Genomic DNA, 20,049 nt, shown 5'->3' with positions numbered 1-20,049 from the left:
GTGCCATTCTCTTCTACCCTGGCCTCTCGCAAGCCAGATTTCTTCCTATTGTCAGAGAGTCTGGTTAGAGGTAGGCAGGCAGCACTTTATGACTGATATTTAGCTATGATGAATGGAAGTAACAAACATGTTACAAACAATAAATCAGCCAAGTAGAGAAAGAAGGGCACTAAAGACTGAAAGACAGCAAAAATGACTCAGTGGATGAGTGATTTTTAACAATCCACATGCATCTTCTTCACTTTTAGCTTCATTAAGAAATATTTATTCACCCTCATACAAAAACCACTTTGGTGGTGAATGATTAACCCCATATTTGATCAACTCAACAATGTTTAAATCAACTAAAAGTTTATTTTAGCTCATCAAATAACTGTCTAGCAATCAATGCATTTGCATTTTAGTGACAATTGTATCCATATACATTTTTATCAACCACAATTCATCACTTAATTTTTGTGAATTGTAGCCCACACAGTCTAGTTTGTTTTGTTATGTGAAGAGTATCTACACCAGAGGTCACTAATAGGCGGACCGCTGTCTTGTGCGGACCTGGACCTGTCACAGATAAACTATGGAGAATTCTTTCATTTTGACGGGGTGGTCCTGTTTTAATTGGCGTATACAAATTAGTATGCACTCAGTCAACCAATGTTACCGCGAGGAGATAACCACACTCATGCACTGAGCTAAAGACCCCCCAGCTCCACCTCACAAAGCTGTGATATACCAGCTGTCTGTAACATGTGTAAATAACCAGATTAATCTAAGCTTAGATTGTAATAAAAATGTTATGATTAGCAAATGTACTGTTAATGTTCCGTGTATAAGTAGGCAATCTGAAGGTCTGATTAAGTGAGGATTCTTGCACGTCTCCATCAAGCTGCTGGTGTTGCATCCGATTCCCGTTTCCTTCACAACTCAAACCCTCAGGCGCCACACTCACTGAATGGAAATCAACGGCAGGCAACACTGGAACCACGGAAAGCGAAACTGTTCAGGTAAGGTTAACGTTAAATGGCTACTGTTACTGACTGCGTCAATCTTTCGTTCGTACAGTCTTTCTCCAACTTTTTTCTTTGTTTTATTGAATATGGACCTGCTGAACAGATAATCAGAAGCTAGCTGTCACAATTTTTAGGGAATGCTCCACCATTCGGAAGCCTCTCCTGCTCGCTGTTAAACATTTTCTGGCACTAGGTTAACTCATCGACGGCTTGAGTAAGTGGCTCATACGGGTACAGGATGGAGTTAGCTTGAAATTGCCATTTGAAAGATTGAAGTTTTCAAATTGCAAAGCTGTAATTTTGATTACATTACATTTGATTACATCTGTAGGCCATTGAGAATAAGCCTAACGCTGGCCTTCACATCTTCACCATGGAAAACTGTATTTGAATGTATTTGGACTGTACCTCTTTGTAGGAGGACATGATTCTCTCAATGGCGTCAGCTCCAGAGGCCAGAAGGTTGCGTGCAGTCGTAAAGGCTTCTGTCCTCTCACTCACTAACACCTGAGTCTGCCCGTCAGCAAGTTCTGTAAGCAAGGAATCAGGTTTCACACCCCAATCACATTTTTTACAGAAGCACACTTTAGCACTCAAGAGTTGCTCCATTTTTAGGAGTTTTCCTCCATTATGACCAACAAGGCCACCTGTTTGAACCCCTTTAGGAGTAAATTCCTTTGAAGATGTCTGGGAAGAAAACTGAATTGAAATTCAAATAACAGGCAGATGGCTGGAGCAACAATGACTGATGACTACAACGCATAATGCCCACCAGGTGTCTTTTATCTGGAATGCAGTAAAGCTAGTGATGACTGCTACTGGCCTACTATCATTTCAAATTCAAATGAAGTCTGTCTTCCCAAGCCACAAACAAGTGCAATAAAACTTAATAGCCAATCAATCTGCATATGTGGCCTAATACTACTGAAATAACCTAATACTACTGAGGATTATTTGGGCTTATGTAACAGTATATTTATTTTGGGAAGTTGGGCCAGCGCAATTTATAACTGTAAAATTCAAACTTTGATGGGTCATGTGCAATCGTTTTTGTTTACGTTTTGTTGAGTGTAAATTTGCGTAGTGTTTAAATTATTTTATTTTCTCTTTCTGCTTTTTCTTTGCACTGAGAGTTTGTACTTCAATTTCGTTGTGCAAGTGTACAAGTACAATGTGCAATGACAATAAAGTTCATTCATTCATTCCTTCATTACTGCCATGCATTAGCATGTTGCCAGTCACAGTCGATTTGTCAGTAAATCATTTTTTTGAATGACTCCTCGAAGTGATTCCGGAGAATCAAACTTGATAAACTAGCTAACCTTCTCCTTTCAGGTTATGTGTATGAAAATGGTGTCAGTTCAAACTTCTTTCTATGGAAGCACAATCAGATTTTTGCTCCAAACATGCAATCAGCAATCACCCAGTTTTATTATTAATTTGGCTGGTCCGTGTAGCAATTTTATCACATAACGTGAGGCAGATAAGTGCACTTGCACTGTATTGGAAACCTGGTGTTTCATCTGTTTCATTTGCTAATTTAGGCCACAGAGCCTGAGCTTCGAGTTTAAAAAAAGTGTGTCTGCCAATTTGCCCCCCAAAAATTAGAACCGGCCATTAAATTTCAGGATCTGCTGACTGCTACTGCTTACCACTGTCAGCAAAGCCAGTAGCAGTGATGATGGGCACAGCGACCATCACAAGGCCACATCCACTCCACACATACTTCATGAGGAACTGCTCAATCATGATGTACCACAGGCGCTTGGACAGGATGAGGTTCATCTGCTCAGCCAAGGCCTTGTAGCACTTCTGCAGCTGCCTCATCTCCACCTGTCCCATGCAAAAAGAAAAAAATCTAGTATAATTACATCATTATAATGTCATTAAAATGTTATTCAGGCACACAGCAAAACAGTTACACTGAGGTGCAGAAAAAATGTTTATTGCAATGATGCAAAGGTGCAAACTGGTCATACATTCATTACGTCTATGACAATGTAACACAGTTACCGTTACATCTAGTTCTTACATTTACATACAATTTAGTTGCATTTGTGCTTGGGTGCTTTCAGATGATGATACAAATATATTTGGATGGAATGCTATTTCTTCCTTTAGCTCCATTTTACAATGAACAATTCCTTTTTTTTATTTAATCCTAATCCGTTCTGTTGGTTCAGCTCCTGAACTGCTTTACAGTTGCTCACACCTCTCACTCTGGAGGTTTAACATTTTATTTTAGGCCAAAAATGAAAAGAACACTACTTAACAAACTTTACAAACTATCCTGATCAGTGCTGTAAGTACTAAGAAGTTCCACTGCAGCTGTACCCTTGAGGAGTTTTGGGAACTGATGCCTTATTTTACTTAAGTTGCCCACCTACTTGTTCTGCTCCTTCAGCTATTGAGGACCCATGTGTTCAAGCACGGGGGCATACAGCCAAGAACGGCTAGCAATGGACGGCAGCTCGCCAACGAACCGTTCTTTCTAAACGACTCTTTGAACTGACTCGGGAGAATCTAGCTAGCTTGCCTTCTCCGTTGTTCGGGCTATGTGTATCTCCTCATCTGACTAAACTCGTCCCCGCTCATCATCTACTATAAGCTGCATTTCTTTTGATATTGTTTTTGGCCTACTCATGATTCACTCGTCCGCCGTTAAATTCTTATGAGTTCAAACTGAATCAAACCTTGACTCTCAGGTAGTTTATGAACGAAAACGCCAATCACGGCCAGTGCGTTATAGATCTGCACAAGATACCTCTGTCCACTTTAATGACCTCTTTAGCAGCCGAAATGACCACGAAGCTCGGACCTAGAGCAAAAATGAATCGACGAATCTAATGTTCGATTCATTTGAACGGAAAGTTCAAAAGACTCGGATCGGTAAATTGAATCGAACTATTCATCACTAACAGTTAGCCATGTGGGGCAATGAAGGCTTATAGACCTTTATAACGTCTCTGAGGCTAATCATCTGGTCTGAATGTGCACATCACATTCAGCTCATGATGAAGGTTTTGAACACTTTCTATTTGGAACCAACAGTTCTATACTAAAACTATTGTTCTAGAGTTCTGTTTAGAACCAAATTATGTTCAAACGGTACTTTGAATGGTGATTAATGCACTATATTGAATTGGTTCATCAAAGGTTCTTTGCTAAAGGGAACGGTAAAAGAGGTTCTGCTATTGTTACAATATCTTATCAAGAGCAGAACCCTTTCCAGTGCTATATGGAACCATTTTCAAAAAGGTTCTACACAACACTTTTTCAATAAGTCTGAAGAACCACTTCACAAAGAAATTATTTTGTGTAGAACTCGTGGTCCTGAACAGAACAACTGCCCCGACTTAGGAGCCATCAGGTTTATTAGAACTGGGGAAAGACAAAGCTGTGCCGAGCCTGGATCCTGACACTGGGAACTGGGCTGTTTAAGGATGTTTCCCTGTCCACTCACCTGATGACCTCTGTAGAAAGCGATCTCCTCCGCATTGGTGATTATTCTCGAGTGCACGTAACGCAGGTAGCCCTTCCTGTGCGCCTCCTCGGCCACGAGCTTGCCAAATTTAGGGGAGCAAGCTCGCAGCACTTTGGCAGTGACGAAGACTACGAGTCCTGCCAGCAGCGTGGGGCCGGTAGCGTTGGCCCCGCGGGACCTGGCGGTCTGAATGAGGGTGTACGAAGTGAGTATCACGTCCAGGATGGGTTTGGTGAGGTTGGAGTACAGATGCGCCACGGACTGGGAGAACATCATGACGTCCTCCGTGAGGGACTGGTCCGGGTTGGCTAGCCGGCCGTCCATGTTGCTGACTTTGTAGTAGGTCTGCTCGGTGAAGTAGGTCCTGTACGCGTGCTCGACCAGGCGCGTGCGGAAGGCCAGGGCCAGCTTGCCCTCCAGGTAGCGGATCGCGCTGTTCACGAAAGTGGCCGGGATGGCGACGAGGAGCCACTTCATCAGCTTGACGGTGAAGCTGCGAGGCCGCTTCTCCACGATGCTCTTCACGATCTGGCCGTCCAGCCCGGCCACGTAGATGGAGAGAAACGTGCGCGAGACGAGAGCCGCGGAATGCAGGCAGAGCAGCGCGAGCTCCCTGGTGAGCAGCCGGGGGAACACGATCTTCACCAGCGCGAGGATCTGCCGGACGAACTGCGCGTTCACGGCTGGAGTAGCCTGAGCATTCGCGGCATCGAGTACGGATGACAGCCCGTTGGCCTCCGCCTTCCCGGCCGCGTGGCTCCCGGCCTTTCGGCCGATGTGCTTGATGATGAGCGGGTAAAGGCTCTTGGCTCCGTACGCAGCGGCCACCAGGAACACGGCCCGCTTCGCCGCAGTGCTCTTAGTCCACCTCACCCTGGACGCCGCGCGCAGCATGCTGGTCATTTTGTGATTTCCTGGTCGTTTTCTGACAGGATTTGAGGATCCGCTGCCTACACCGCATCCATCAGGTCGTGCAAAAGCCAGCAGATCGATCACAGATTCTGCAGGGCGGTCATTTTCAGCACATCAGCGCAGCGGCAGCACTGCTAGCATCAGATCCGTCCGTTTCGCTGGTGCTTTAGCGCTGGCCACGCCCACGTGGACGGCGATTGGTTGCTGCTTCAGCAGTAGCCACGCCCCGAGGCGCAGTGCTTCTGACTTGATTCAAACAGCGCATGAATCTCTTTGGACGCTGCGTGAAATCAGTTGTTTGATTTTATTTACCAAAAGCGGTGATCACAAATTCTTCGGAGCTGTCACATCATTGCAAAGCAACAGAGCCGGCATCAGATCTGTCTGTCACTTGGGTTGGCTGACGTTTTAGGTGTGGCCACGCCTCCTCAAGCACGGAATGGTTGTTGCTCTAGCAGTGGTCACGCCCCGTGGGTTGACTGACCGATGAAAGGTGCGATGCATAGACTTTGATTCTAACGAGCACATTGTCTCACTTAAGTCTTAATGTGTAGTTTTTAATTGACTTGTTTGAAAATGATGAATTACTGCTTTATCGTCTGTTCATTTTTACAGCAATTTTATTTATATGGTGCTTACATAGGTATTTAAATTCAAAAAAGCATTTTCAGTGAAGTATTTATTCCAGTGGTCTTTCAGTCCACACTAACAGATACACACATATTGTATTAGAAGTACGTAAACTAAAAGACAATGATGCACACATTTTATTCAAACATTCAAACGGCTGCCTTCCAGGGGGCGTGGTTAATGCAAATCAGTGCTCTTTCCGTTAACCACACCTCCCCGTGGAGGCGATTGGCTGTTGCGGTGACATGATAGTGCGCGGTGTTTGCTCTCGCTGTGCCAACACAACACACAGAGGCTGAAGGACTTCAAATGTCACCTCGTAACCCCTCATAAAAAGCTGACCATGTCCTTAAGCGGACGAGTTCAAGACTCCGTTCAATAAGAAATGGAACCAAATATTCTCACAGTTTCTTAACAGATAATAATATAATAAACGATTTTTCAATCCGAATCCCATTCAGGAAATGCGTCAGGTAATATTGCATGATAGTGTGTAACAGCCTAATATAATAACCTATTATTGCAATAGTTCAGTGTTTCATGGCTTTCAGTTCACTTTCGGATCTGGTGGTAATTCTATACTCTTAATTAGCGAAGTGGCATTAATGAGTGCGAAGGGAACTTTTATACTTATAAATGATCAATACGCTCATGTGCTCTGCGGCAGAGATGCTCTGCACTGAAAGCCTAATGCACTGAACGCATTCAAATTCCTGAAAAAGGTGAATACACTGCCCTGCTTTATATTTGAGGGCATGGTGCTCAGACAGAGGATGTGGAGAGAGGGGGATATGCCACGCAGTAGTCTTCTGGGTTTGTCAGCCGCTAGAGAGCGCTGCGAAATGAATGGATTAATATGGAGCATTTCAGCGAAATCAGAGCAAAATCCAAACAAAGCGGCGAGATTTCCTGAACACAGAAAAGTCTGCAGCGGTGCACTGCTCACATCTGGATTAAGTAAATTCAATCATCCACATTCAAATGCGAATTCAACATTGAATTACACTGCAGTTAAAAACATTTAGCTGAATGGTAGCTCGCCTTTTTGTTGTGAGCTTTGTTTCTAAGTGTACCGATTTCTCCGCACTCACTTTTCGCTCGTATGGCGCTCGAGCCAGTCGCTCGCGGCTATTTGACGCTCGCTGATTGGCTGCCGCCGCCTTTAGCTTGTATGCTAACGTTAACGGAGCGTCTGACCGTTACTGACCATTAAAACGGCAAAACAGGATAACTTACTGACACTGTACAATCCGCTCACTGCATTATTACTTACCCACAGTCAAACAAACCCATTTACTTATTACCTGCTTTTTACTGTACGGATCTAAAGTGATTTATCTGGCTAATTATTCGACATGAACTGGATGGGAGGCTCACGGTAAGATTACAGCTGACTAACCAGGCTAGCTAACAAGCAGTAATACTGCTACTGTTTGCGGTTTGTTAGATAAGTTATTCGTTATCTCTGAGCAGAGCTCTTATTCTTTTATTTATCAAGCTGCTATATTACTTAATTCTACTACCAATATGTGCTGGGCCGGGCAGCATTCAGTATACCTGCTCATCTTCATGTTAGAGCAGCTGTCTAACCACTTCTTGGATACGAACTGGATAGGAGATTTGCGGTAAGATGCTGAAGGTGATGTAGTTCAGAATAAACTCACTGCTGAAACAAAAATAGAAATCAGTAAGTATTTCTGTTGCTTCCTGGTGGTGTGTAATGTGTTTGGGTTGATGTAGGTTAACAATGTAAAGGTTTAACAGGTAAACACTGGCTGGTTCTAGATGCACTTGATGGTTTCCTAAAGGTGTTTTAAAAGTGCTCTACAGTAAATTAGTGGTTACCGTTGGAAACCATTAAGCCAATTCCCATTAGAAAGCAAAACCATTATGTTTTAAGCCTAACGGTTTCCAATGGTCTTTTGCCAGCAGGGCTAACTAGACACGTAAGCAAATTTGCCAATATCTGAGTAATATTACTAATCATTATCCCTTCATCATTTCCTTATGAATATACGACTGATATTGCAAAGTTATTGCCTATAATAAGTGATATAAAGGTTAAATTGTGTTGATGTAATATACTGTATTCATGGCAGTTTATTTAAATCAAGTAAATTGAGTGCATCTCCTTTTTTCCAATGTTCTGTGTTTCCAATGCTTCAAAAATACTTGTAATACATGTACCCAACATATATTGTGTAGCACTTCATAAACTGACCTGACTCACCTTCTTTTTACAGGAGCCGCTTTATGAAAAGCAGTGATGTGAAAAAACAAAAGGTGAGTAATTCATGTTTCTGATAATTCATTTATTAGGCAGCGTTAACTTTATCATCTGTTCTGCTAACAGAATGTCTATAAATGTCTATAAGGAGTTTTTTGAAAAGAGAAGGATGCAGAAGAAGCTGATTCATCTGCAGCCACCAGCATCACCAAAGGGAGGCAACGCTGGCAACATAGACCTGCTTACAATGTTTATTGTCAACCAGATTGCATTAAAGAAAGAACACACTGGTAAAGGCGTGGTGCATATTACAGGAAGAAAGAAGATAAAAAATGTTTTTTTTTTGTTTGCATGACATTTACTGATAAATGACATCATTTTAATTGTAGGTAAACCTAAAATAGCTCATCTGACCAGTTTGAAAGGAACTCAAAAATGTATGGGACAGGAGCCCTTAGAGTTGCCAATGAGTCCTTGCTCTCCATCACGCTTGAGCCTGGTACAAAGCGAGCCACATTACAGGTACCATTCACTTTGATCATTCCAGCTGTAGTACAGGCTCAGATAAGCTACAAACCAAGCAGAGACTTTTTGTATTTCTGCAGTGTCCACACGGTGGGTTTGAAAAAGAGAAAACAGAGTCTTCTGGAAGAGTTCAAGTTTAAGGCGGTGAGGGTAGTTTTCCAGTTGCTGTCATTTTAGTGACTCTGATTGACTTTATTTTATTATATTGGAATTCCTATTATTTTAATGTTATTAATTTTTCCCTTAATGTATGGTGTTTTCTTTGTAATGTACTTTTTATGTATGCTACATTTTAAGTATGAAAGTGTAATATATAATAATATAAAAAAGGTTATCTATCTATCTATCTATCTATCTATCTATCTATCTATCTATCTATCTTCAAAGCTCTCACCTGTGTTGGAAGCCAACCAGTCTGACAACAGTGCTTCAGACTATAAGCAAAGACACCACCATCATCAGGGCAGTGTCAGTTCCTTCTCTTCAGCCTCCCCAACCCCTTCAGAGGCCTTTCAGTCCAAATCCACGTACCACATCTCCTCTCCATCTTCATGGGAGCCCTCTTGCACAACAACCGTTCAGGTAAAATGCTCAGAAGTCACATACATTCAGATGCATTTTTGATGATGTAAAACTGTTAGATGTTAATCTTAAAATCATTCCTACCAAAAGTTGTTTTTCACCTTAGTTTACACATTTCTCCAAGCCAATGGGGGTATATACGTGTGATCCTTGGGCAACTGTGCCTCATCAAACACAACCTGCTCAGATCAGCCCAGCAGCTGGAGCCCAGTTTGGCCGCACATTAAATAGGTATCCACAAACATACCATATAAAGGTTTTTTAAGCCCTTAACATTCATGGATCCAGATGCAGTCTGCCAGCAGGCCCAGATTTCTAACAGTCAGCAGTCAGACTTAAAGGGAGTGGCTTGATGTGAAATATTAAATTTTAGAGAAAAACATAGTGAGCCAGAATTGTTCACAATGGTGCTGTTAGAAAATTATGTCTGAGAAAAGTTTAATTTCTCTAAAAGCTCTCACATAGAAAGTTATTACATTAAATGGTTACAAATACCCTGCCTGATGCCTGAGACAATATTTTAAGGTATTTTTGAGGAGGTCCTAAAACGTACTTTTAAAATACAATCACATTGAAGACATACATGCAGGGCATTATAATAGTTTTTCATATTTATCACAATTTTACCATAATCGGCATCACATATTAAAGCTCATGTAGGTTAACTGGTGGTTTTGGAAAGTAAATAAAATGGCTGTATTTACGTTTTAGACATCACCACCATTTTAGAGTAATCGGGAAGTTTCTCTAGAACAGAGCATTTCACTCTGAATGACATCAACCAAAAATGGTTGGATTTCTACTTTAATAATAATGCAATGACTTTGTATTATTTTCTATGAAATTATTGAATAAAAACCTTAGGATATGAAGATTTATGTATGTTTTCAGCTGGGAAGTTTTATGCTTTTTAATTTTTCTGGAATGTATATATAGTAAACAACATTTGTTTATTCTGACTGTTATTGTACAGCAGCACAGAAAACAATGGGCCTTTGATATATTCAGCTGATGACTACCCACTTAACTCTTCAGAAAGGAATGATCAGCAAGACAAGCCACTATTCTTGGGGTTCAGCAGCGAAGGATATGAAGGTCAAGGTACTAACATAGAGCATCAGGTGTACCTTTGTGTAGGAGAGGTTTGTTTCCTTTAACCAGGCTTGAGTATTCAGAGTTAAAAACCACCACATCTTTGTTAGTTTCAAATAGTTCATACTCAACAAAGAATGAAGTTTCCAACAATAACTAAAAGTTCTTATTAAACACATATCATGTATTAGTTTCTTTTTTTCTTTTGAGATCCAAGATGGCGCCACGTACGGCTGCCCTGGTGTTCGGGTGCTCTTTGTTTTGTTTGTTTTTGTGTGTTATTCGTGTGTCTTCGTGCTCCTACAGCCGCGAGGAGCTACTAAACATCAGAACAACAACCCCTACAGACATTTCACCAGTTTTTCTAGTGCCTGCTGCATTATTAGTGCACTTTATAAACAAAAAAGTGAGACGCCGCCGAAGAGGGAGGCGAGCTGGTGTACTCGTGCGCCTTCGCACACGGGGGACGCGCACGCCCCTACCTGGGATTTTCTTCTCCAACGTCCGCTCACTCTCCAATAAAATGGACGAGATAGCGCTGCTGATGAGAAGAAATAGCGACTTTTCCTCCTCTAGTGTGTTGTGCTTCACCGAGACGTGGTTGAACACACAGACCCCGGACTGTGCGCTCCATCTTGAGGGATTCCAGCTCCTCCGCGCGGACAGACAACGGGAACTTGCCGGAGGTAAAACGAAAGGTGCTCCGATGTGACAGTGATTTCCCAACACTGCTCTCCTTCTCTGGAATACATTTTCATTAACTGTAAGCCGTTCTACGCTCCACGTGAGTTTTCTTCATTTATTCTGGCCGCTATTTACATTCCACCGAGCGCCGATGTGCACGAAGCTGAGCGTGCTCTGGCGGACCAGATTATGGACGTGGAGCGGTTTTTACCGGACTCCCTTGTTATAATCCTCGGAGATTTTAACAAAGGGAAACTTAGTCATGAACTACCGAAATACAAACAGTTTGTCACATGCCCGACCAGAGAGGGGAACACGTTGGATCACTGTTACACTACAGTGAGTGGTGCTTACCGTGCTGTGCCCCGTGCGGCTTTAGGACTCTCAGATCATGTCATGGGTCACCTGATCCCTGCGTACAGACAGAGACTAAAGCTCTCTAAACCTGTCGTGAGGACATACAAAAAGTGGACCAGTGAAGCTGTGGAGGAGCTACGCACGTGTTTGGACACCACAGACTGGGACATGTTCAAGGCTTCTACAGACAGCTTAGATGAATACACAGATACCGTGACGTCATATATACATTTCTGTGAAGACAGCATCATCCCATCACGCTCCAGAATCACTTTTAATAATGATAAACCCTGGTTCACACCAAAACTCAGACAGCTTCGCCAGCAGAAAGAGGTTGCTTCCAGAGAGGGAGACAGAGTCAGCTACAGAGGTGCAAAGTATGAATTTAGCAGGGAGGTGTTAAAGGCTAAATCCAAGTACAATGCTCATCTGAAGCAGCGGTTCTATGCTAACGACTCTGCCACTGTATGGAGGGGGCTGAAAGAGATCACCAACTATAGGCCCAGAGCACCTCATTGTTCAGAATATTTCAAACTGGCTAACGACCTTAACGACTTCTATTCACGTTTTGAAGTCATGGACTCACACCCCCCATCCTCCACCCCCCACACCACAATACACTCAACCACTTTGGATTGCCCATCTGCCCCCTCTGCCCTCTCAGTCCAGGAGGAGGATGTGAACAGGCTGTTTAAGAGGCTAAATCCACACAAGGCTTCGGGCCCTGACTCCATGTCCTCTGCCACCTTGAGACACTGTGCTGATGAGCTGGCCCCAGTCTTCATGGGAATCTTCAACTCTTCCCTGGAGTCATGCCATGTCCCAGCCTGTTTCAAGTCCTCCATCATCGTCCCTGTCCCCAAGAAACCACGCGCCACAGGACTTAATGACTACAGGCCTGTGGCCCTGACGTCCGTAGTCATGAAGACCTTTGAACGTCTGGTTTTATCCCACCTCAAGTCCATCACCAACCCCCTTCTGGACCCCCTGCAGTTTGCCTACAGAGCCAACAGGTCCGTAGATGATGCCATAAACCTGGCCCTCCACTTCATCCTGCAGCATCTGTACTCCCCAAGAACCTACGCTAGGATCCTGTTTGTGGACTTCAGCTCTGCATTCAATACTATCCTTCCCACTCTGCTCCAGGACAAGCTCTCTCTGCTCCATGTGCCCGACTCCACCTGCAGGTGGATCACAGACTTTCTCACGGACCGCAGACAGCGAGTACGGCTGGGGAAGATTGTCTCGGACACGCGGACTTTAAGCACAGGATCTCCTCAGGGCTGTGTACTTTCCCCTCTGCTCTTCTCCCTCTACACCAACTGCTGCACCTCCATCCATGACTCTGTCAAACTGATTAAGTTTGCGGACGACACCACCCTCATTGGACTCATCTCAGACGGAGATGAGTCTGCCTACAGGAAGGAGGTGGACCAGCTGGTGACCTGGTGCAGCAACAGCAACTTGGTGCTCAATGCCCAGAAGACAGTGGAGATGACTGTGGACTTCAGGAAAGCCACAAGCCCCCCTGCCCCCCCTTATCCTTACCGACACCCCCATCACCACTGTGGACTGTTATCGGTTCCTTGGCACCACCATCACCCAGGACCTCAAGTGGGAGCTGAACATCAGCTCCCTCATCAAGAAGGCCCAGCAGAGGATGTACTTTCTGCGGCAGCTGAGGAAAGCCAAACTGCCGGCCCAGCTGATGGTACAGTTCTACACGGCCATCATCGAGTCCATCCTCAGCTCCTCCATCACAGTGTGGTATACTGGGGCCACTGCCAGGGACAGACAAAGGCTGCAGCGCATTGTGCGCTCCGCTGAGAAGGTGATAGGCTGCCGCCTCCCATCTCTCCAAGACCTGTACATCTCCAGGACTGTGGGGAGAGCGGATCGGATTATAGCAGACCCTTCTCACCCCGCACGCGGACTATTTGATCCACTCCCCTCGGGCTGGAGGCTTCGGTCCATTCGGACCAGAACCTCCCGCCACAGGAACAGTTTCTTCCCCTCTGCCATTGGACTCAAGAACAATATATAATCACGTCACTTACCTCTTTACAACCCTGCCTTGGTCACTTTACTTGAATTGCACTACTCCACGTGCACTGTTGTATATAGTACTGTTGTACATGCCTTTTGTATTTTTATTTTTATTCATTCTATCTATATTTTATATTTGCATAGTGTATTTATTTATGTGGACTTAATTTTGCATGCCTATTACTACTTGTTTTTATGTTGCACCTTCATGACGAAGCAAATTCCTAGTCTGTGAATCCTGTTCATTGACAATGGCAATAAAACTTCTTCTTTTGCTGATTGTAGACCTTTTTAGTGAAAGAACAATTAAGATTCACCTTCAGGAGGAGCCATCCCCTCCACCTACAGGAGCACAGTTAGTAGCCTGTTTTATCTCAGAACATACATCCCAGATATTAACAGCATTTTTACTACAAAAATGATGGTAGTGATATTCATTTGTGACCGTGATTTGTATTTCTAATAGTGATTTCAGTGAATCATTCAACAGGGACTACAGTGCTGATTTCTTGCCTCAGGTAATATGAGTTATTGCTTGCAGACTAACTAAAACATTATTATTTATTTTATTGTCAGACGTGCTATTTGAACAATTCTACTGGATAGCAACACATCATTTAAGCATATTATTTGACTCTTAAATGTCATATATAGCATATATGATATAAACTGAATCAACAAATTAGAGAGGATTTGCTATAATTGAACCTCTGAAGTACAACTGTAAAGCACAATGCTTAGTTTATTAGGAAATGCTGCCACTTTGTGGTGTACTATATTACTGGAGATTTATTTTCTGTTAAAAGACTGTTCAAAGGTGTTCTCTCTTTAGCCTCTTGTTTCAAAGCAGGGATTTACATTTGCTGACTGCAGACCATGTGAGTTTCATGCATTTATATTTAGGCTTGTGTGCTTGATTAAATTTGAACAGAGATTGAATTAAGTGTGTTGCCACATAGGTAGTGCACATAGCAGTGTCTGCAAAAATTCCTATGAAGTGCCAATAGGCTATTCTCCAAGAGTGGGCTGCATCAGTCTGGATACCGTAAGTAGAAAAAGAAACTCATGGATACTTGTGCAACTTCATGAATAGTTTTAGGAAGTATTTTTATGATTCTTGTTCATTGTCCAGTAGTAGTTAGTGTAAGCAATATAAGTATAATACTGTAGAGGGCTCCATCTCTGTTGATCCACTACACTGCTGTTGTCATATTAAAACCTCTCTCTCTCTCTCTCTCTCTCTAGGTGCACTTTGTAGTTCTACTATTACAGACTAATTGTTGCTCTGTTGTAGTCCTGTTCTATTGCTCTGTGTATTTTGCTAGCACCCTTTCACCCTGTTCTTCAATGGTCAGCACCTTTAAAGGACCTCTCAGAGCAGGTATTGTTTAGGTGGTGCATCATTCTCAGCACTGCAGTAACACTGACGTGGTGGTGTGTTAGTGTGTGTTGCACTGGTATAAGTGGGTCAGACACAGCAGTGATGCTGATGTTGTCTCTGCTGGACTGAGAATACTCCACCAAATATCCAAAAATAGCATTTGTGACCGCTGATAAAGGACTAGACGATGACTAATTCAAGCTGCACTTCAGTAGATGAGCTGCTGCCTCTAATTGTCCATCAACAAGGTGGGCCAACAGGGTAAGTGTACACTCTAATAGAGTGTACTGTCAGTGGACATAATGTTTAAAAAATTCAAATCTCAGCTTGCGATTCTTGCAAACTATTTCATGATCCGTTATCCACAGCAGTTACAATACTCTCATTTGCAACTTTAGCATCGAATGGGCAAATGCTAGCAAATTTATGGGTCCTTACATTTAAAACCCTGCTCCTATCCACAGAGACATCCTAATCCAAAACATGGTTTTAAAATCAGGCAGAAGTCCTCCATTCTAGCCTCTGTTACTGTGTGTCAGTAGTTCATATAATTATTATGATGGTTGGGAGAAAAACTTCAGAGTGTTACCTTTCAAATGGCAACAAGATTGTGATTGCAGCCCGAAGTATGTGGGAACAAAGCTCCTTTTTTAGGCCAAAATGGGGTGACAATTGACAGATTAAACACTGGGTCGACTGACTGTCCACTCTATTAGACACCTACCTTGTTGGTCTTCCTTATCTGTTGTGGCACAATTTGTGTTATCCATCCATCCATCCATCCATCCATCCATCCATCCATCCATCCATCCATCCATTTTCTAAGCCGCTTCTCCGTCAGGGTCGCGGGGGGGAGCTGGAGCCTATCCCAGCAGTCTTCGGGCGGAAGGCAGGATACACCCTGGACAGGTCGCCAGTCCATCGCAGGGCAATTTGTGTTAGTCATCCTTTAATCCATCATCAGTGGTCACAGGACGCTGGCTAGGTATAATTTTGGTTGCTGGATGATTCTCAGTTCAGCAGTGACACTTTGGTAAATACTGAGAAGTTAAAAAAACTCCAGCAGCACTGCTGTGCCTGTGCAGTGTTCAAAACGTTTCAGTACCCAAATAATACCTACATTGTGGTGGTCCTGACAGTTGAAGAACAGGGTAAAAGGGGCTAACAAAATATACAAAGAAACACATAGACTACAGTCTGAAATTGTAGAACTACAAAGTGCACCTACCTGGTAAGTGGATGAAGTAGGTAGACACAAGGTTGCTGTACTTAATGATGTTGCTAGTTAGTGTGATAACCAATGAGGGCAGTGAGAGAAAAGGTAAAGCCCAAGAGGTCTTGAAAAGCTTAAGATTGCTTGTCCAATGAACCAATTTGTTCATTCTTGTCTGCAGACTGAGACACAAAGTGTCAGAATACGTGAGAAGACATCTCCAAGGACACGAGATACGGGAACACAAACTGCAGCTGTTGCCACTTCAACATCTCAAGATGTTTCAGTACAGTGTTGTCTTTTGAAAGCAGAAAAGAGGCTGAGTATTTCCACTGAGCACACAGTTCCCCATAACAGTGCACATAAGAAAAAGAAAGCTACCGCTTTCACCACTAGGAGGCAGACTAGTAAAAGCAATGAAAGTCTTCCAAATGTTACTCAGTGTACTCTATCAGAAATCCATAAAGTAAAGTGGAACACGCCCTGGAAGATGCCAACAACAAGGGAGGCCACACAGCAGGCACCAGCAGCAATCACAGGACAGGAAAGTTCATGCAAAACTGTGATTCAAGCATGCGCAAGCCAACATCCCTTACCTACACTTCACTGCTCCTACGCTAATGCCCCAGGTATTAATGAATAACCAATTGTGAGAGCATATGAAATACATTTTCCAGACTATTATAATTATTACTGTGAACTTGATGGAGCCCTGTGGAGCATGGATAATCATAATTATAGTGCATGATTCTGCAAGCTGAACATGCTAACTTGCTCAAGATTAAAAATAGCTCAATTTATATAAAATTTGTTTTTTTTTTCTTTGCAGAAACAAAAGTGAATCTGCCAGGGAATATGGTGGTGAGAGGAGAAAGGTGTGAAGGTCACAAGGAGGCAAGCGTGAATCAAAACCCTGCTGAGATCGCCTGGAGCACAGAGGGACACGGCAGAGAAGGTGTGAACTGGGTCTCTGGGGAGACGGAAACTCTTCAGGAAATTGCAGACATTCTGCTGATGCTCAAGCAGAAAAATAAGCATCCATGATAAGGGAGGATGACTCAGACTTGCTTTGTATGTTGTAAGTTGACATCTGTTGCTATTTTATGTGCTCTTAGGTGCACTGCATTTACTTGATTGAATGATTAAATGATTTCCACATGAATAAAATTAAAATTTTACTTATTTACTCTGATTACCTACTTTTGAATAATAGCGTTGAAGTAATATATTTTATTCATTTGGAAATAATTTTGAATCAAGCTAATTCAGTGCATCCCTTTTTTCAGTGTAGCCACTTATGTGTCACATTGCCTTCATGTGGCATAGTTGAATACTACACAGTATCCTTTGAGAGTTAAAAAACAAAATTTTACTTGGACAGTTATTTCTTTTTTATTGTTTAAATTTTCAAATGTCATGAATATATTTAGTTTTATACAATATAAATCTAGCAAAACATTTACAGCAACAATAATCAAATTTACTGTACAACACTATCCATATTTTATATTCACTAGTTTTCATTGACTGTAGAAACACTGCTTTGTAGATAATAAAGGTAATAATTTAACATAAAAAAAAAAACACGCACACACCCATTCACTAGAAACATTAGCTGTGTCACTTCAGAGTAACACAATGAGTTGCTGACTTTGGAGCATTCTCCGTAGTCAAGTACATTCTAAAAACACATATCTGACACGCTGTAATCTCTGATCGGTAAAGCTCTGTTTTCACAGAGTCATGATAAACAAGCATGAATGTATTACACTCAACCATCTCCTCCCTTGGTTTAATGCCATAATCAGAACTGATATGAGCTGACCTGATTAAAATCGCACTTCAACACTGTCACTTTATAGTGTGCTTCTCCCTTTTGCCCAAACTCAGCATGCTTCAGTGTTAAACATGAAAACACAATCATGTATCAGTTTGCGCTAACAGTGGAAAAAAAAGGCATAATACACAAGGCCTAATGTGCACAATCACACATTACCGGCCACTAAAACAACAAATTAGCATAAAAAGCACTTGTGTTAGTTTTGCTTGATATTGTTGCTTTTACAATACCTATTGACTGTTTTTTTACACACACAGCCACAACATGTCAGCTTGGCACAAATCTATGTGTACCAGACTACCAAGGTGTACTCACAGTAGCACAATACAAAACAGAACATTGGATATTACACTACTCGCCAAAACAGGTATTGCACTCTGTTACATGGACAAGGGCTATGCGATGCAGTGCTATTTGTACACAAGGCTATAAAGGAAGACAAAATCAAACTGAGTCAAAAAGACAAAGGTAAACTTGGATTTGTCTAATCCAAAAAGAATGGATGGGTAAAAATATGAAGCTGATTTGGGAGGTCATTGCACACTAACCTAAAATACTCTCTAAGCTCTATACATATCAGCACACGCTAAGCTCCTAATATCTATTTGTAACGAAGGGGTTGTGTATTCAACTGTTAAACTGCTGCCAAAGGAAACAGTGTAAGACAGAATTCAGGCTACTATCCAGTTCTGGTATGCTACACATTTTAAATGATATTTGCAAAAGACATATTTTCTTTGACATTTTTACACCCCAGCTCGCCATAAGAGTTATAAGTGTTTTCTGTGTGTATTGCACCTCTGAACTGTAGAATGTTGTTCACAAATATTAATCCTTAGAAGTTGAGTTTTTACTGTTATTTTGCTATATTTTTTAGTTACATAGTTACATAATGACTTGCATTTACTTTCTATACAGACAGCTTCGTGTCTGCACTTCAGACTTTTCTGTTTGATTCAATGTCAAGAAATACTGAAAAAAAAACTGAAGGATGGGATTTTTTTCTTTCTGTAAAAGAAGACTGCACACAACAGCTTATAACTTATATCTCCTCTTCTAGTTACAAGCGCACATGTGTAGTCAGCTGAGAGTTGAGAATCTGCATTTTCAGCTGAGGTTCTCCGCTCCTTTCTGTGAGCCACGATTAGGAAATAGTAATAAAATAAGCAATGTGTTTGTTATCACAGATGATAACTGCAACTTCTAAGGGTTATCTAAACACTATGGTGCAAACAGAGTCCCATTATGTTAAGCATCTCCACACACATGTAAGACTCATATTTCACTCCAAGAAACATCTCATAGTGTGGAAATGAGCACTAAAACAGTGGTGCAACATCTGTCGGAATATTATATATCTGCATGTACCATTGAACTCATAACGTAGTGATCACGTCAGACAAAAGCTGGCTTGGTGAGCGCATTATGTGATTGAGTATGCTGTTCATGGCATTTTCTTTCAATCATGGTGGACTGTTGTTTGTGTAAGATGCATCCTGCCTGGTACAGACGGACCTGACGTCAGGGTAGGGTGAAGAAAAGACAGATTCATTCCCTTCGTCTGCTCTGTATGGAGCCTGAGAGAGGATTCACAGGGATGTTCTTTGAGCTGCATGACAGGGTTACTCCACATCTGAGGCATCGTTGTCCGATAGGTGGTAATTTGAGCCTTTGACCCTGATATACTCCACCTGCCGGCCCTCGTCTGAGTCCGAGGCACCGCAGGAGCACAGGCGGTTCTCAAAAAGGGACTCAATCTCCTCCAGCCGCCGGCCTTTGGTCTCGGGGAGACAGCCATAAATGAAGAAGAAGCCCAGCAGAGCCATGCTGGAGTACAAGAAGAATGCACCTGGAAGATAACAGAGAAATCTCACTCCAAACTGAGAACAGAAGACAAACTGAACTGCAAGCCATTAGCTTTCTTAAGACACATCAAAAAACTTTAAATTCCTAGTGCCTAATGTGGGACCAAAGAATTAGGTAATGTCCATCTTACGTAAATCACACTGTAACAAAATTGCACTTGAAATTGAAAATATGGAGAGGTACACAATTTCTGCCAAACAGTT

General features: G+C 42.4%; 3 protein-coding genes across 3 annotated transcripts in view; 1 reads left to right on the top strand and 2 right to left on the bottom strand.

Annotated features, from left to right (window-relative positions):
• LOC108427069 (ATP-binding cassette sub-family D member 2) overlaps nt 1–5,549 on the bottom strand; it is a 29,274-nt gene extending 23,725 nt beyond the window's left edge. The window contains exons 1-3 of the mRNA XM_017696991.2: nt 4,471–5,549; nt 2,660–2,840; nt 1,416–1,537 (exon numbers count right to left, since the gene is read on the bottom strand). Coding sequence (XP_017552480.1) covers nt 1,416–1,537; nt 2,660–2,840; nt 4,471–5,394 — 1,227 coding nt within the window. The 5' untranslated portion in view covers nt 5,395–5,549. The remainder of the gene's footprint in view (nt 1–1,415; nt 1,538–2,659; nt 2,841–4,470) is intronic.
• Nucleotides 5,550–8,406: 2,857 nt separating this feature from the next.
• Nucleotides 8,407–18,081, top strand: LOC108427019. The gene is made up of 12 exons (XM_037541544.1): nt 8,407–8,550; nt 8,650–8,782; nt 8,866–8,929; nt 9,173–9,367; nt 9,474–9,598; nt 10,344–10,468; nt 13,832–13,901; nt 14,013–14,064; nt 14,379–14,424; nt 14,506–14,591; nt 16,322–16,769; nt 16,970–18,081. Exons 1-12 carry the CDS (start codon nt 8,430–8,432, stop codon nt 17,182–17,184), a joined length of 1,680 nt encoding a protein of 559 aa, XP_037397441.1. The 5' UTR covers nt 8,407–8,429; the 3' UTR covers nt 17,185–18,081.
• The window catches only part of LOC108427068 (proton myo-inositol cotransporter), a 130,272-nt gene continuing 128,272 nt past the window's right edge, over nt 18,050–20,049 (bottom strand). The window contains exon 10 of the mRNA XM_017696990.2: nt 18,050–19,829. Coding sequence (XP_017552479.1) covers nt 19,603–19,829 — 227 coding nt within the window. The 3' untranslated portion in view covers nt 18,050–19,602. The remainder of the gene's footprint in view (nt 19,830–20,049) is intronic.

This window comes from Pygocentrus nattereri, chromosome 1 (genome assembly GCF_015220715.1).
Source record: "Pygocentrus nattereri isolate fPygNat1 chromosome 1, fPygNat1.pri, whole genome shotgun sequence".
In the NCBI taxonomy this organism is placed as follows: domain Eukaryota; kingdom Metazoa; phylum Chordata; class Actinopteri; order Characiformes; family Serrasalmidae; genus Pygocentrus; species Pygocentrus nattereri.
Note: the sequence above shows the minus strand (reverse complement) of the source record. Positions and strands in the feature narration are given on the sequence as shown.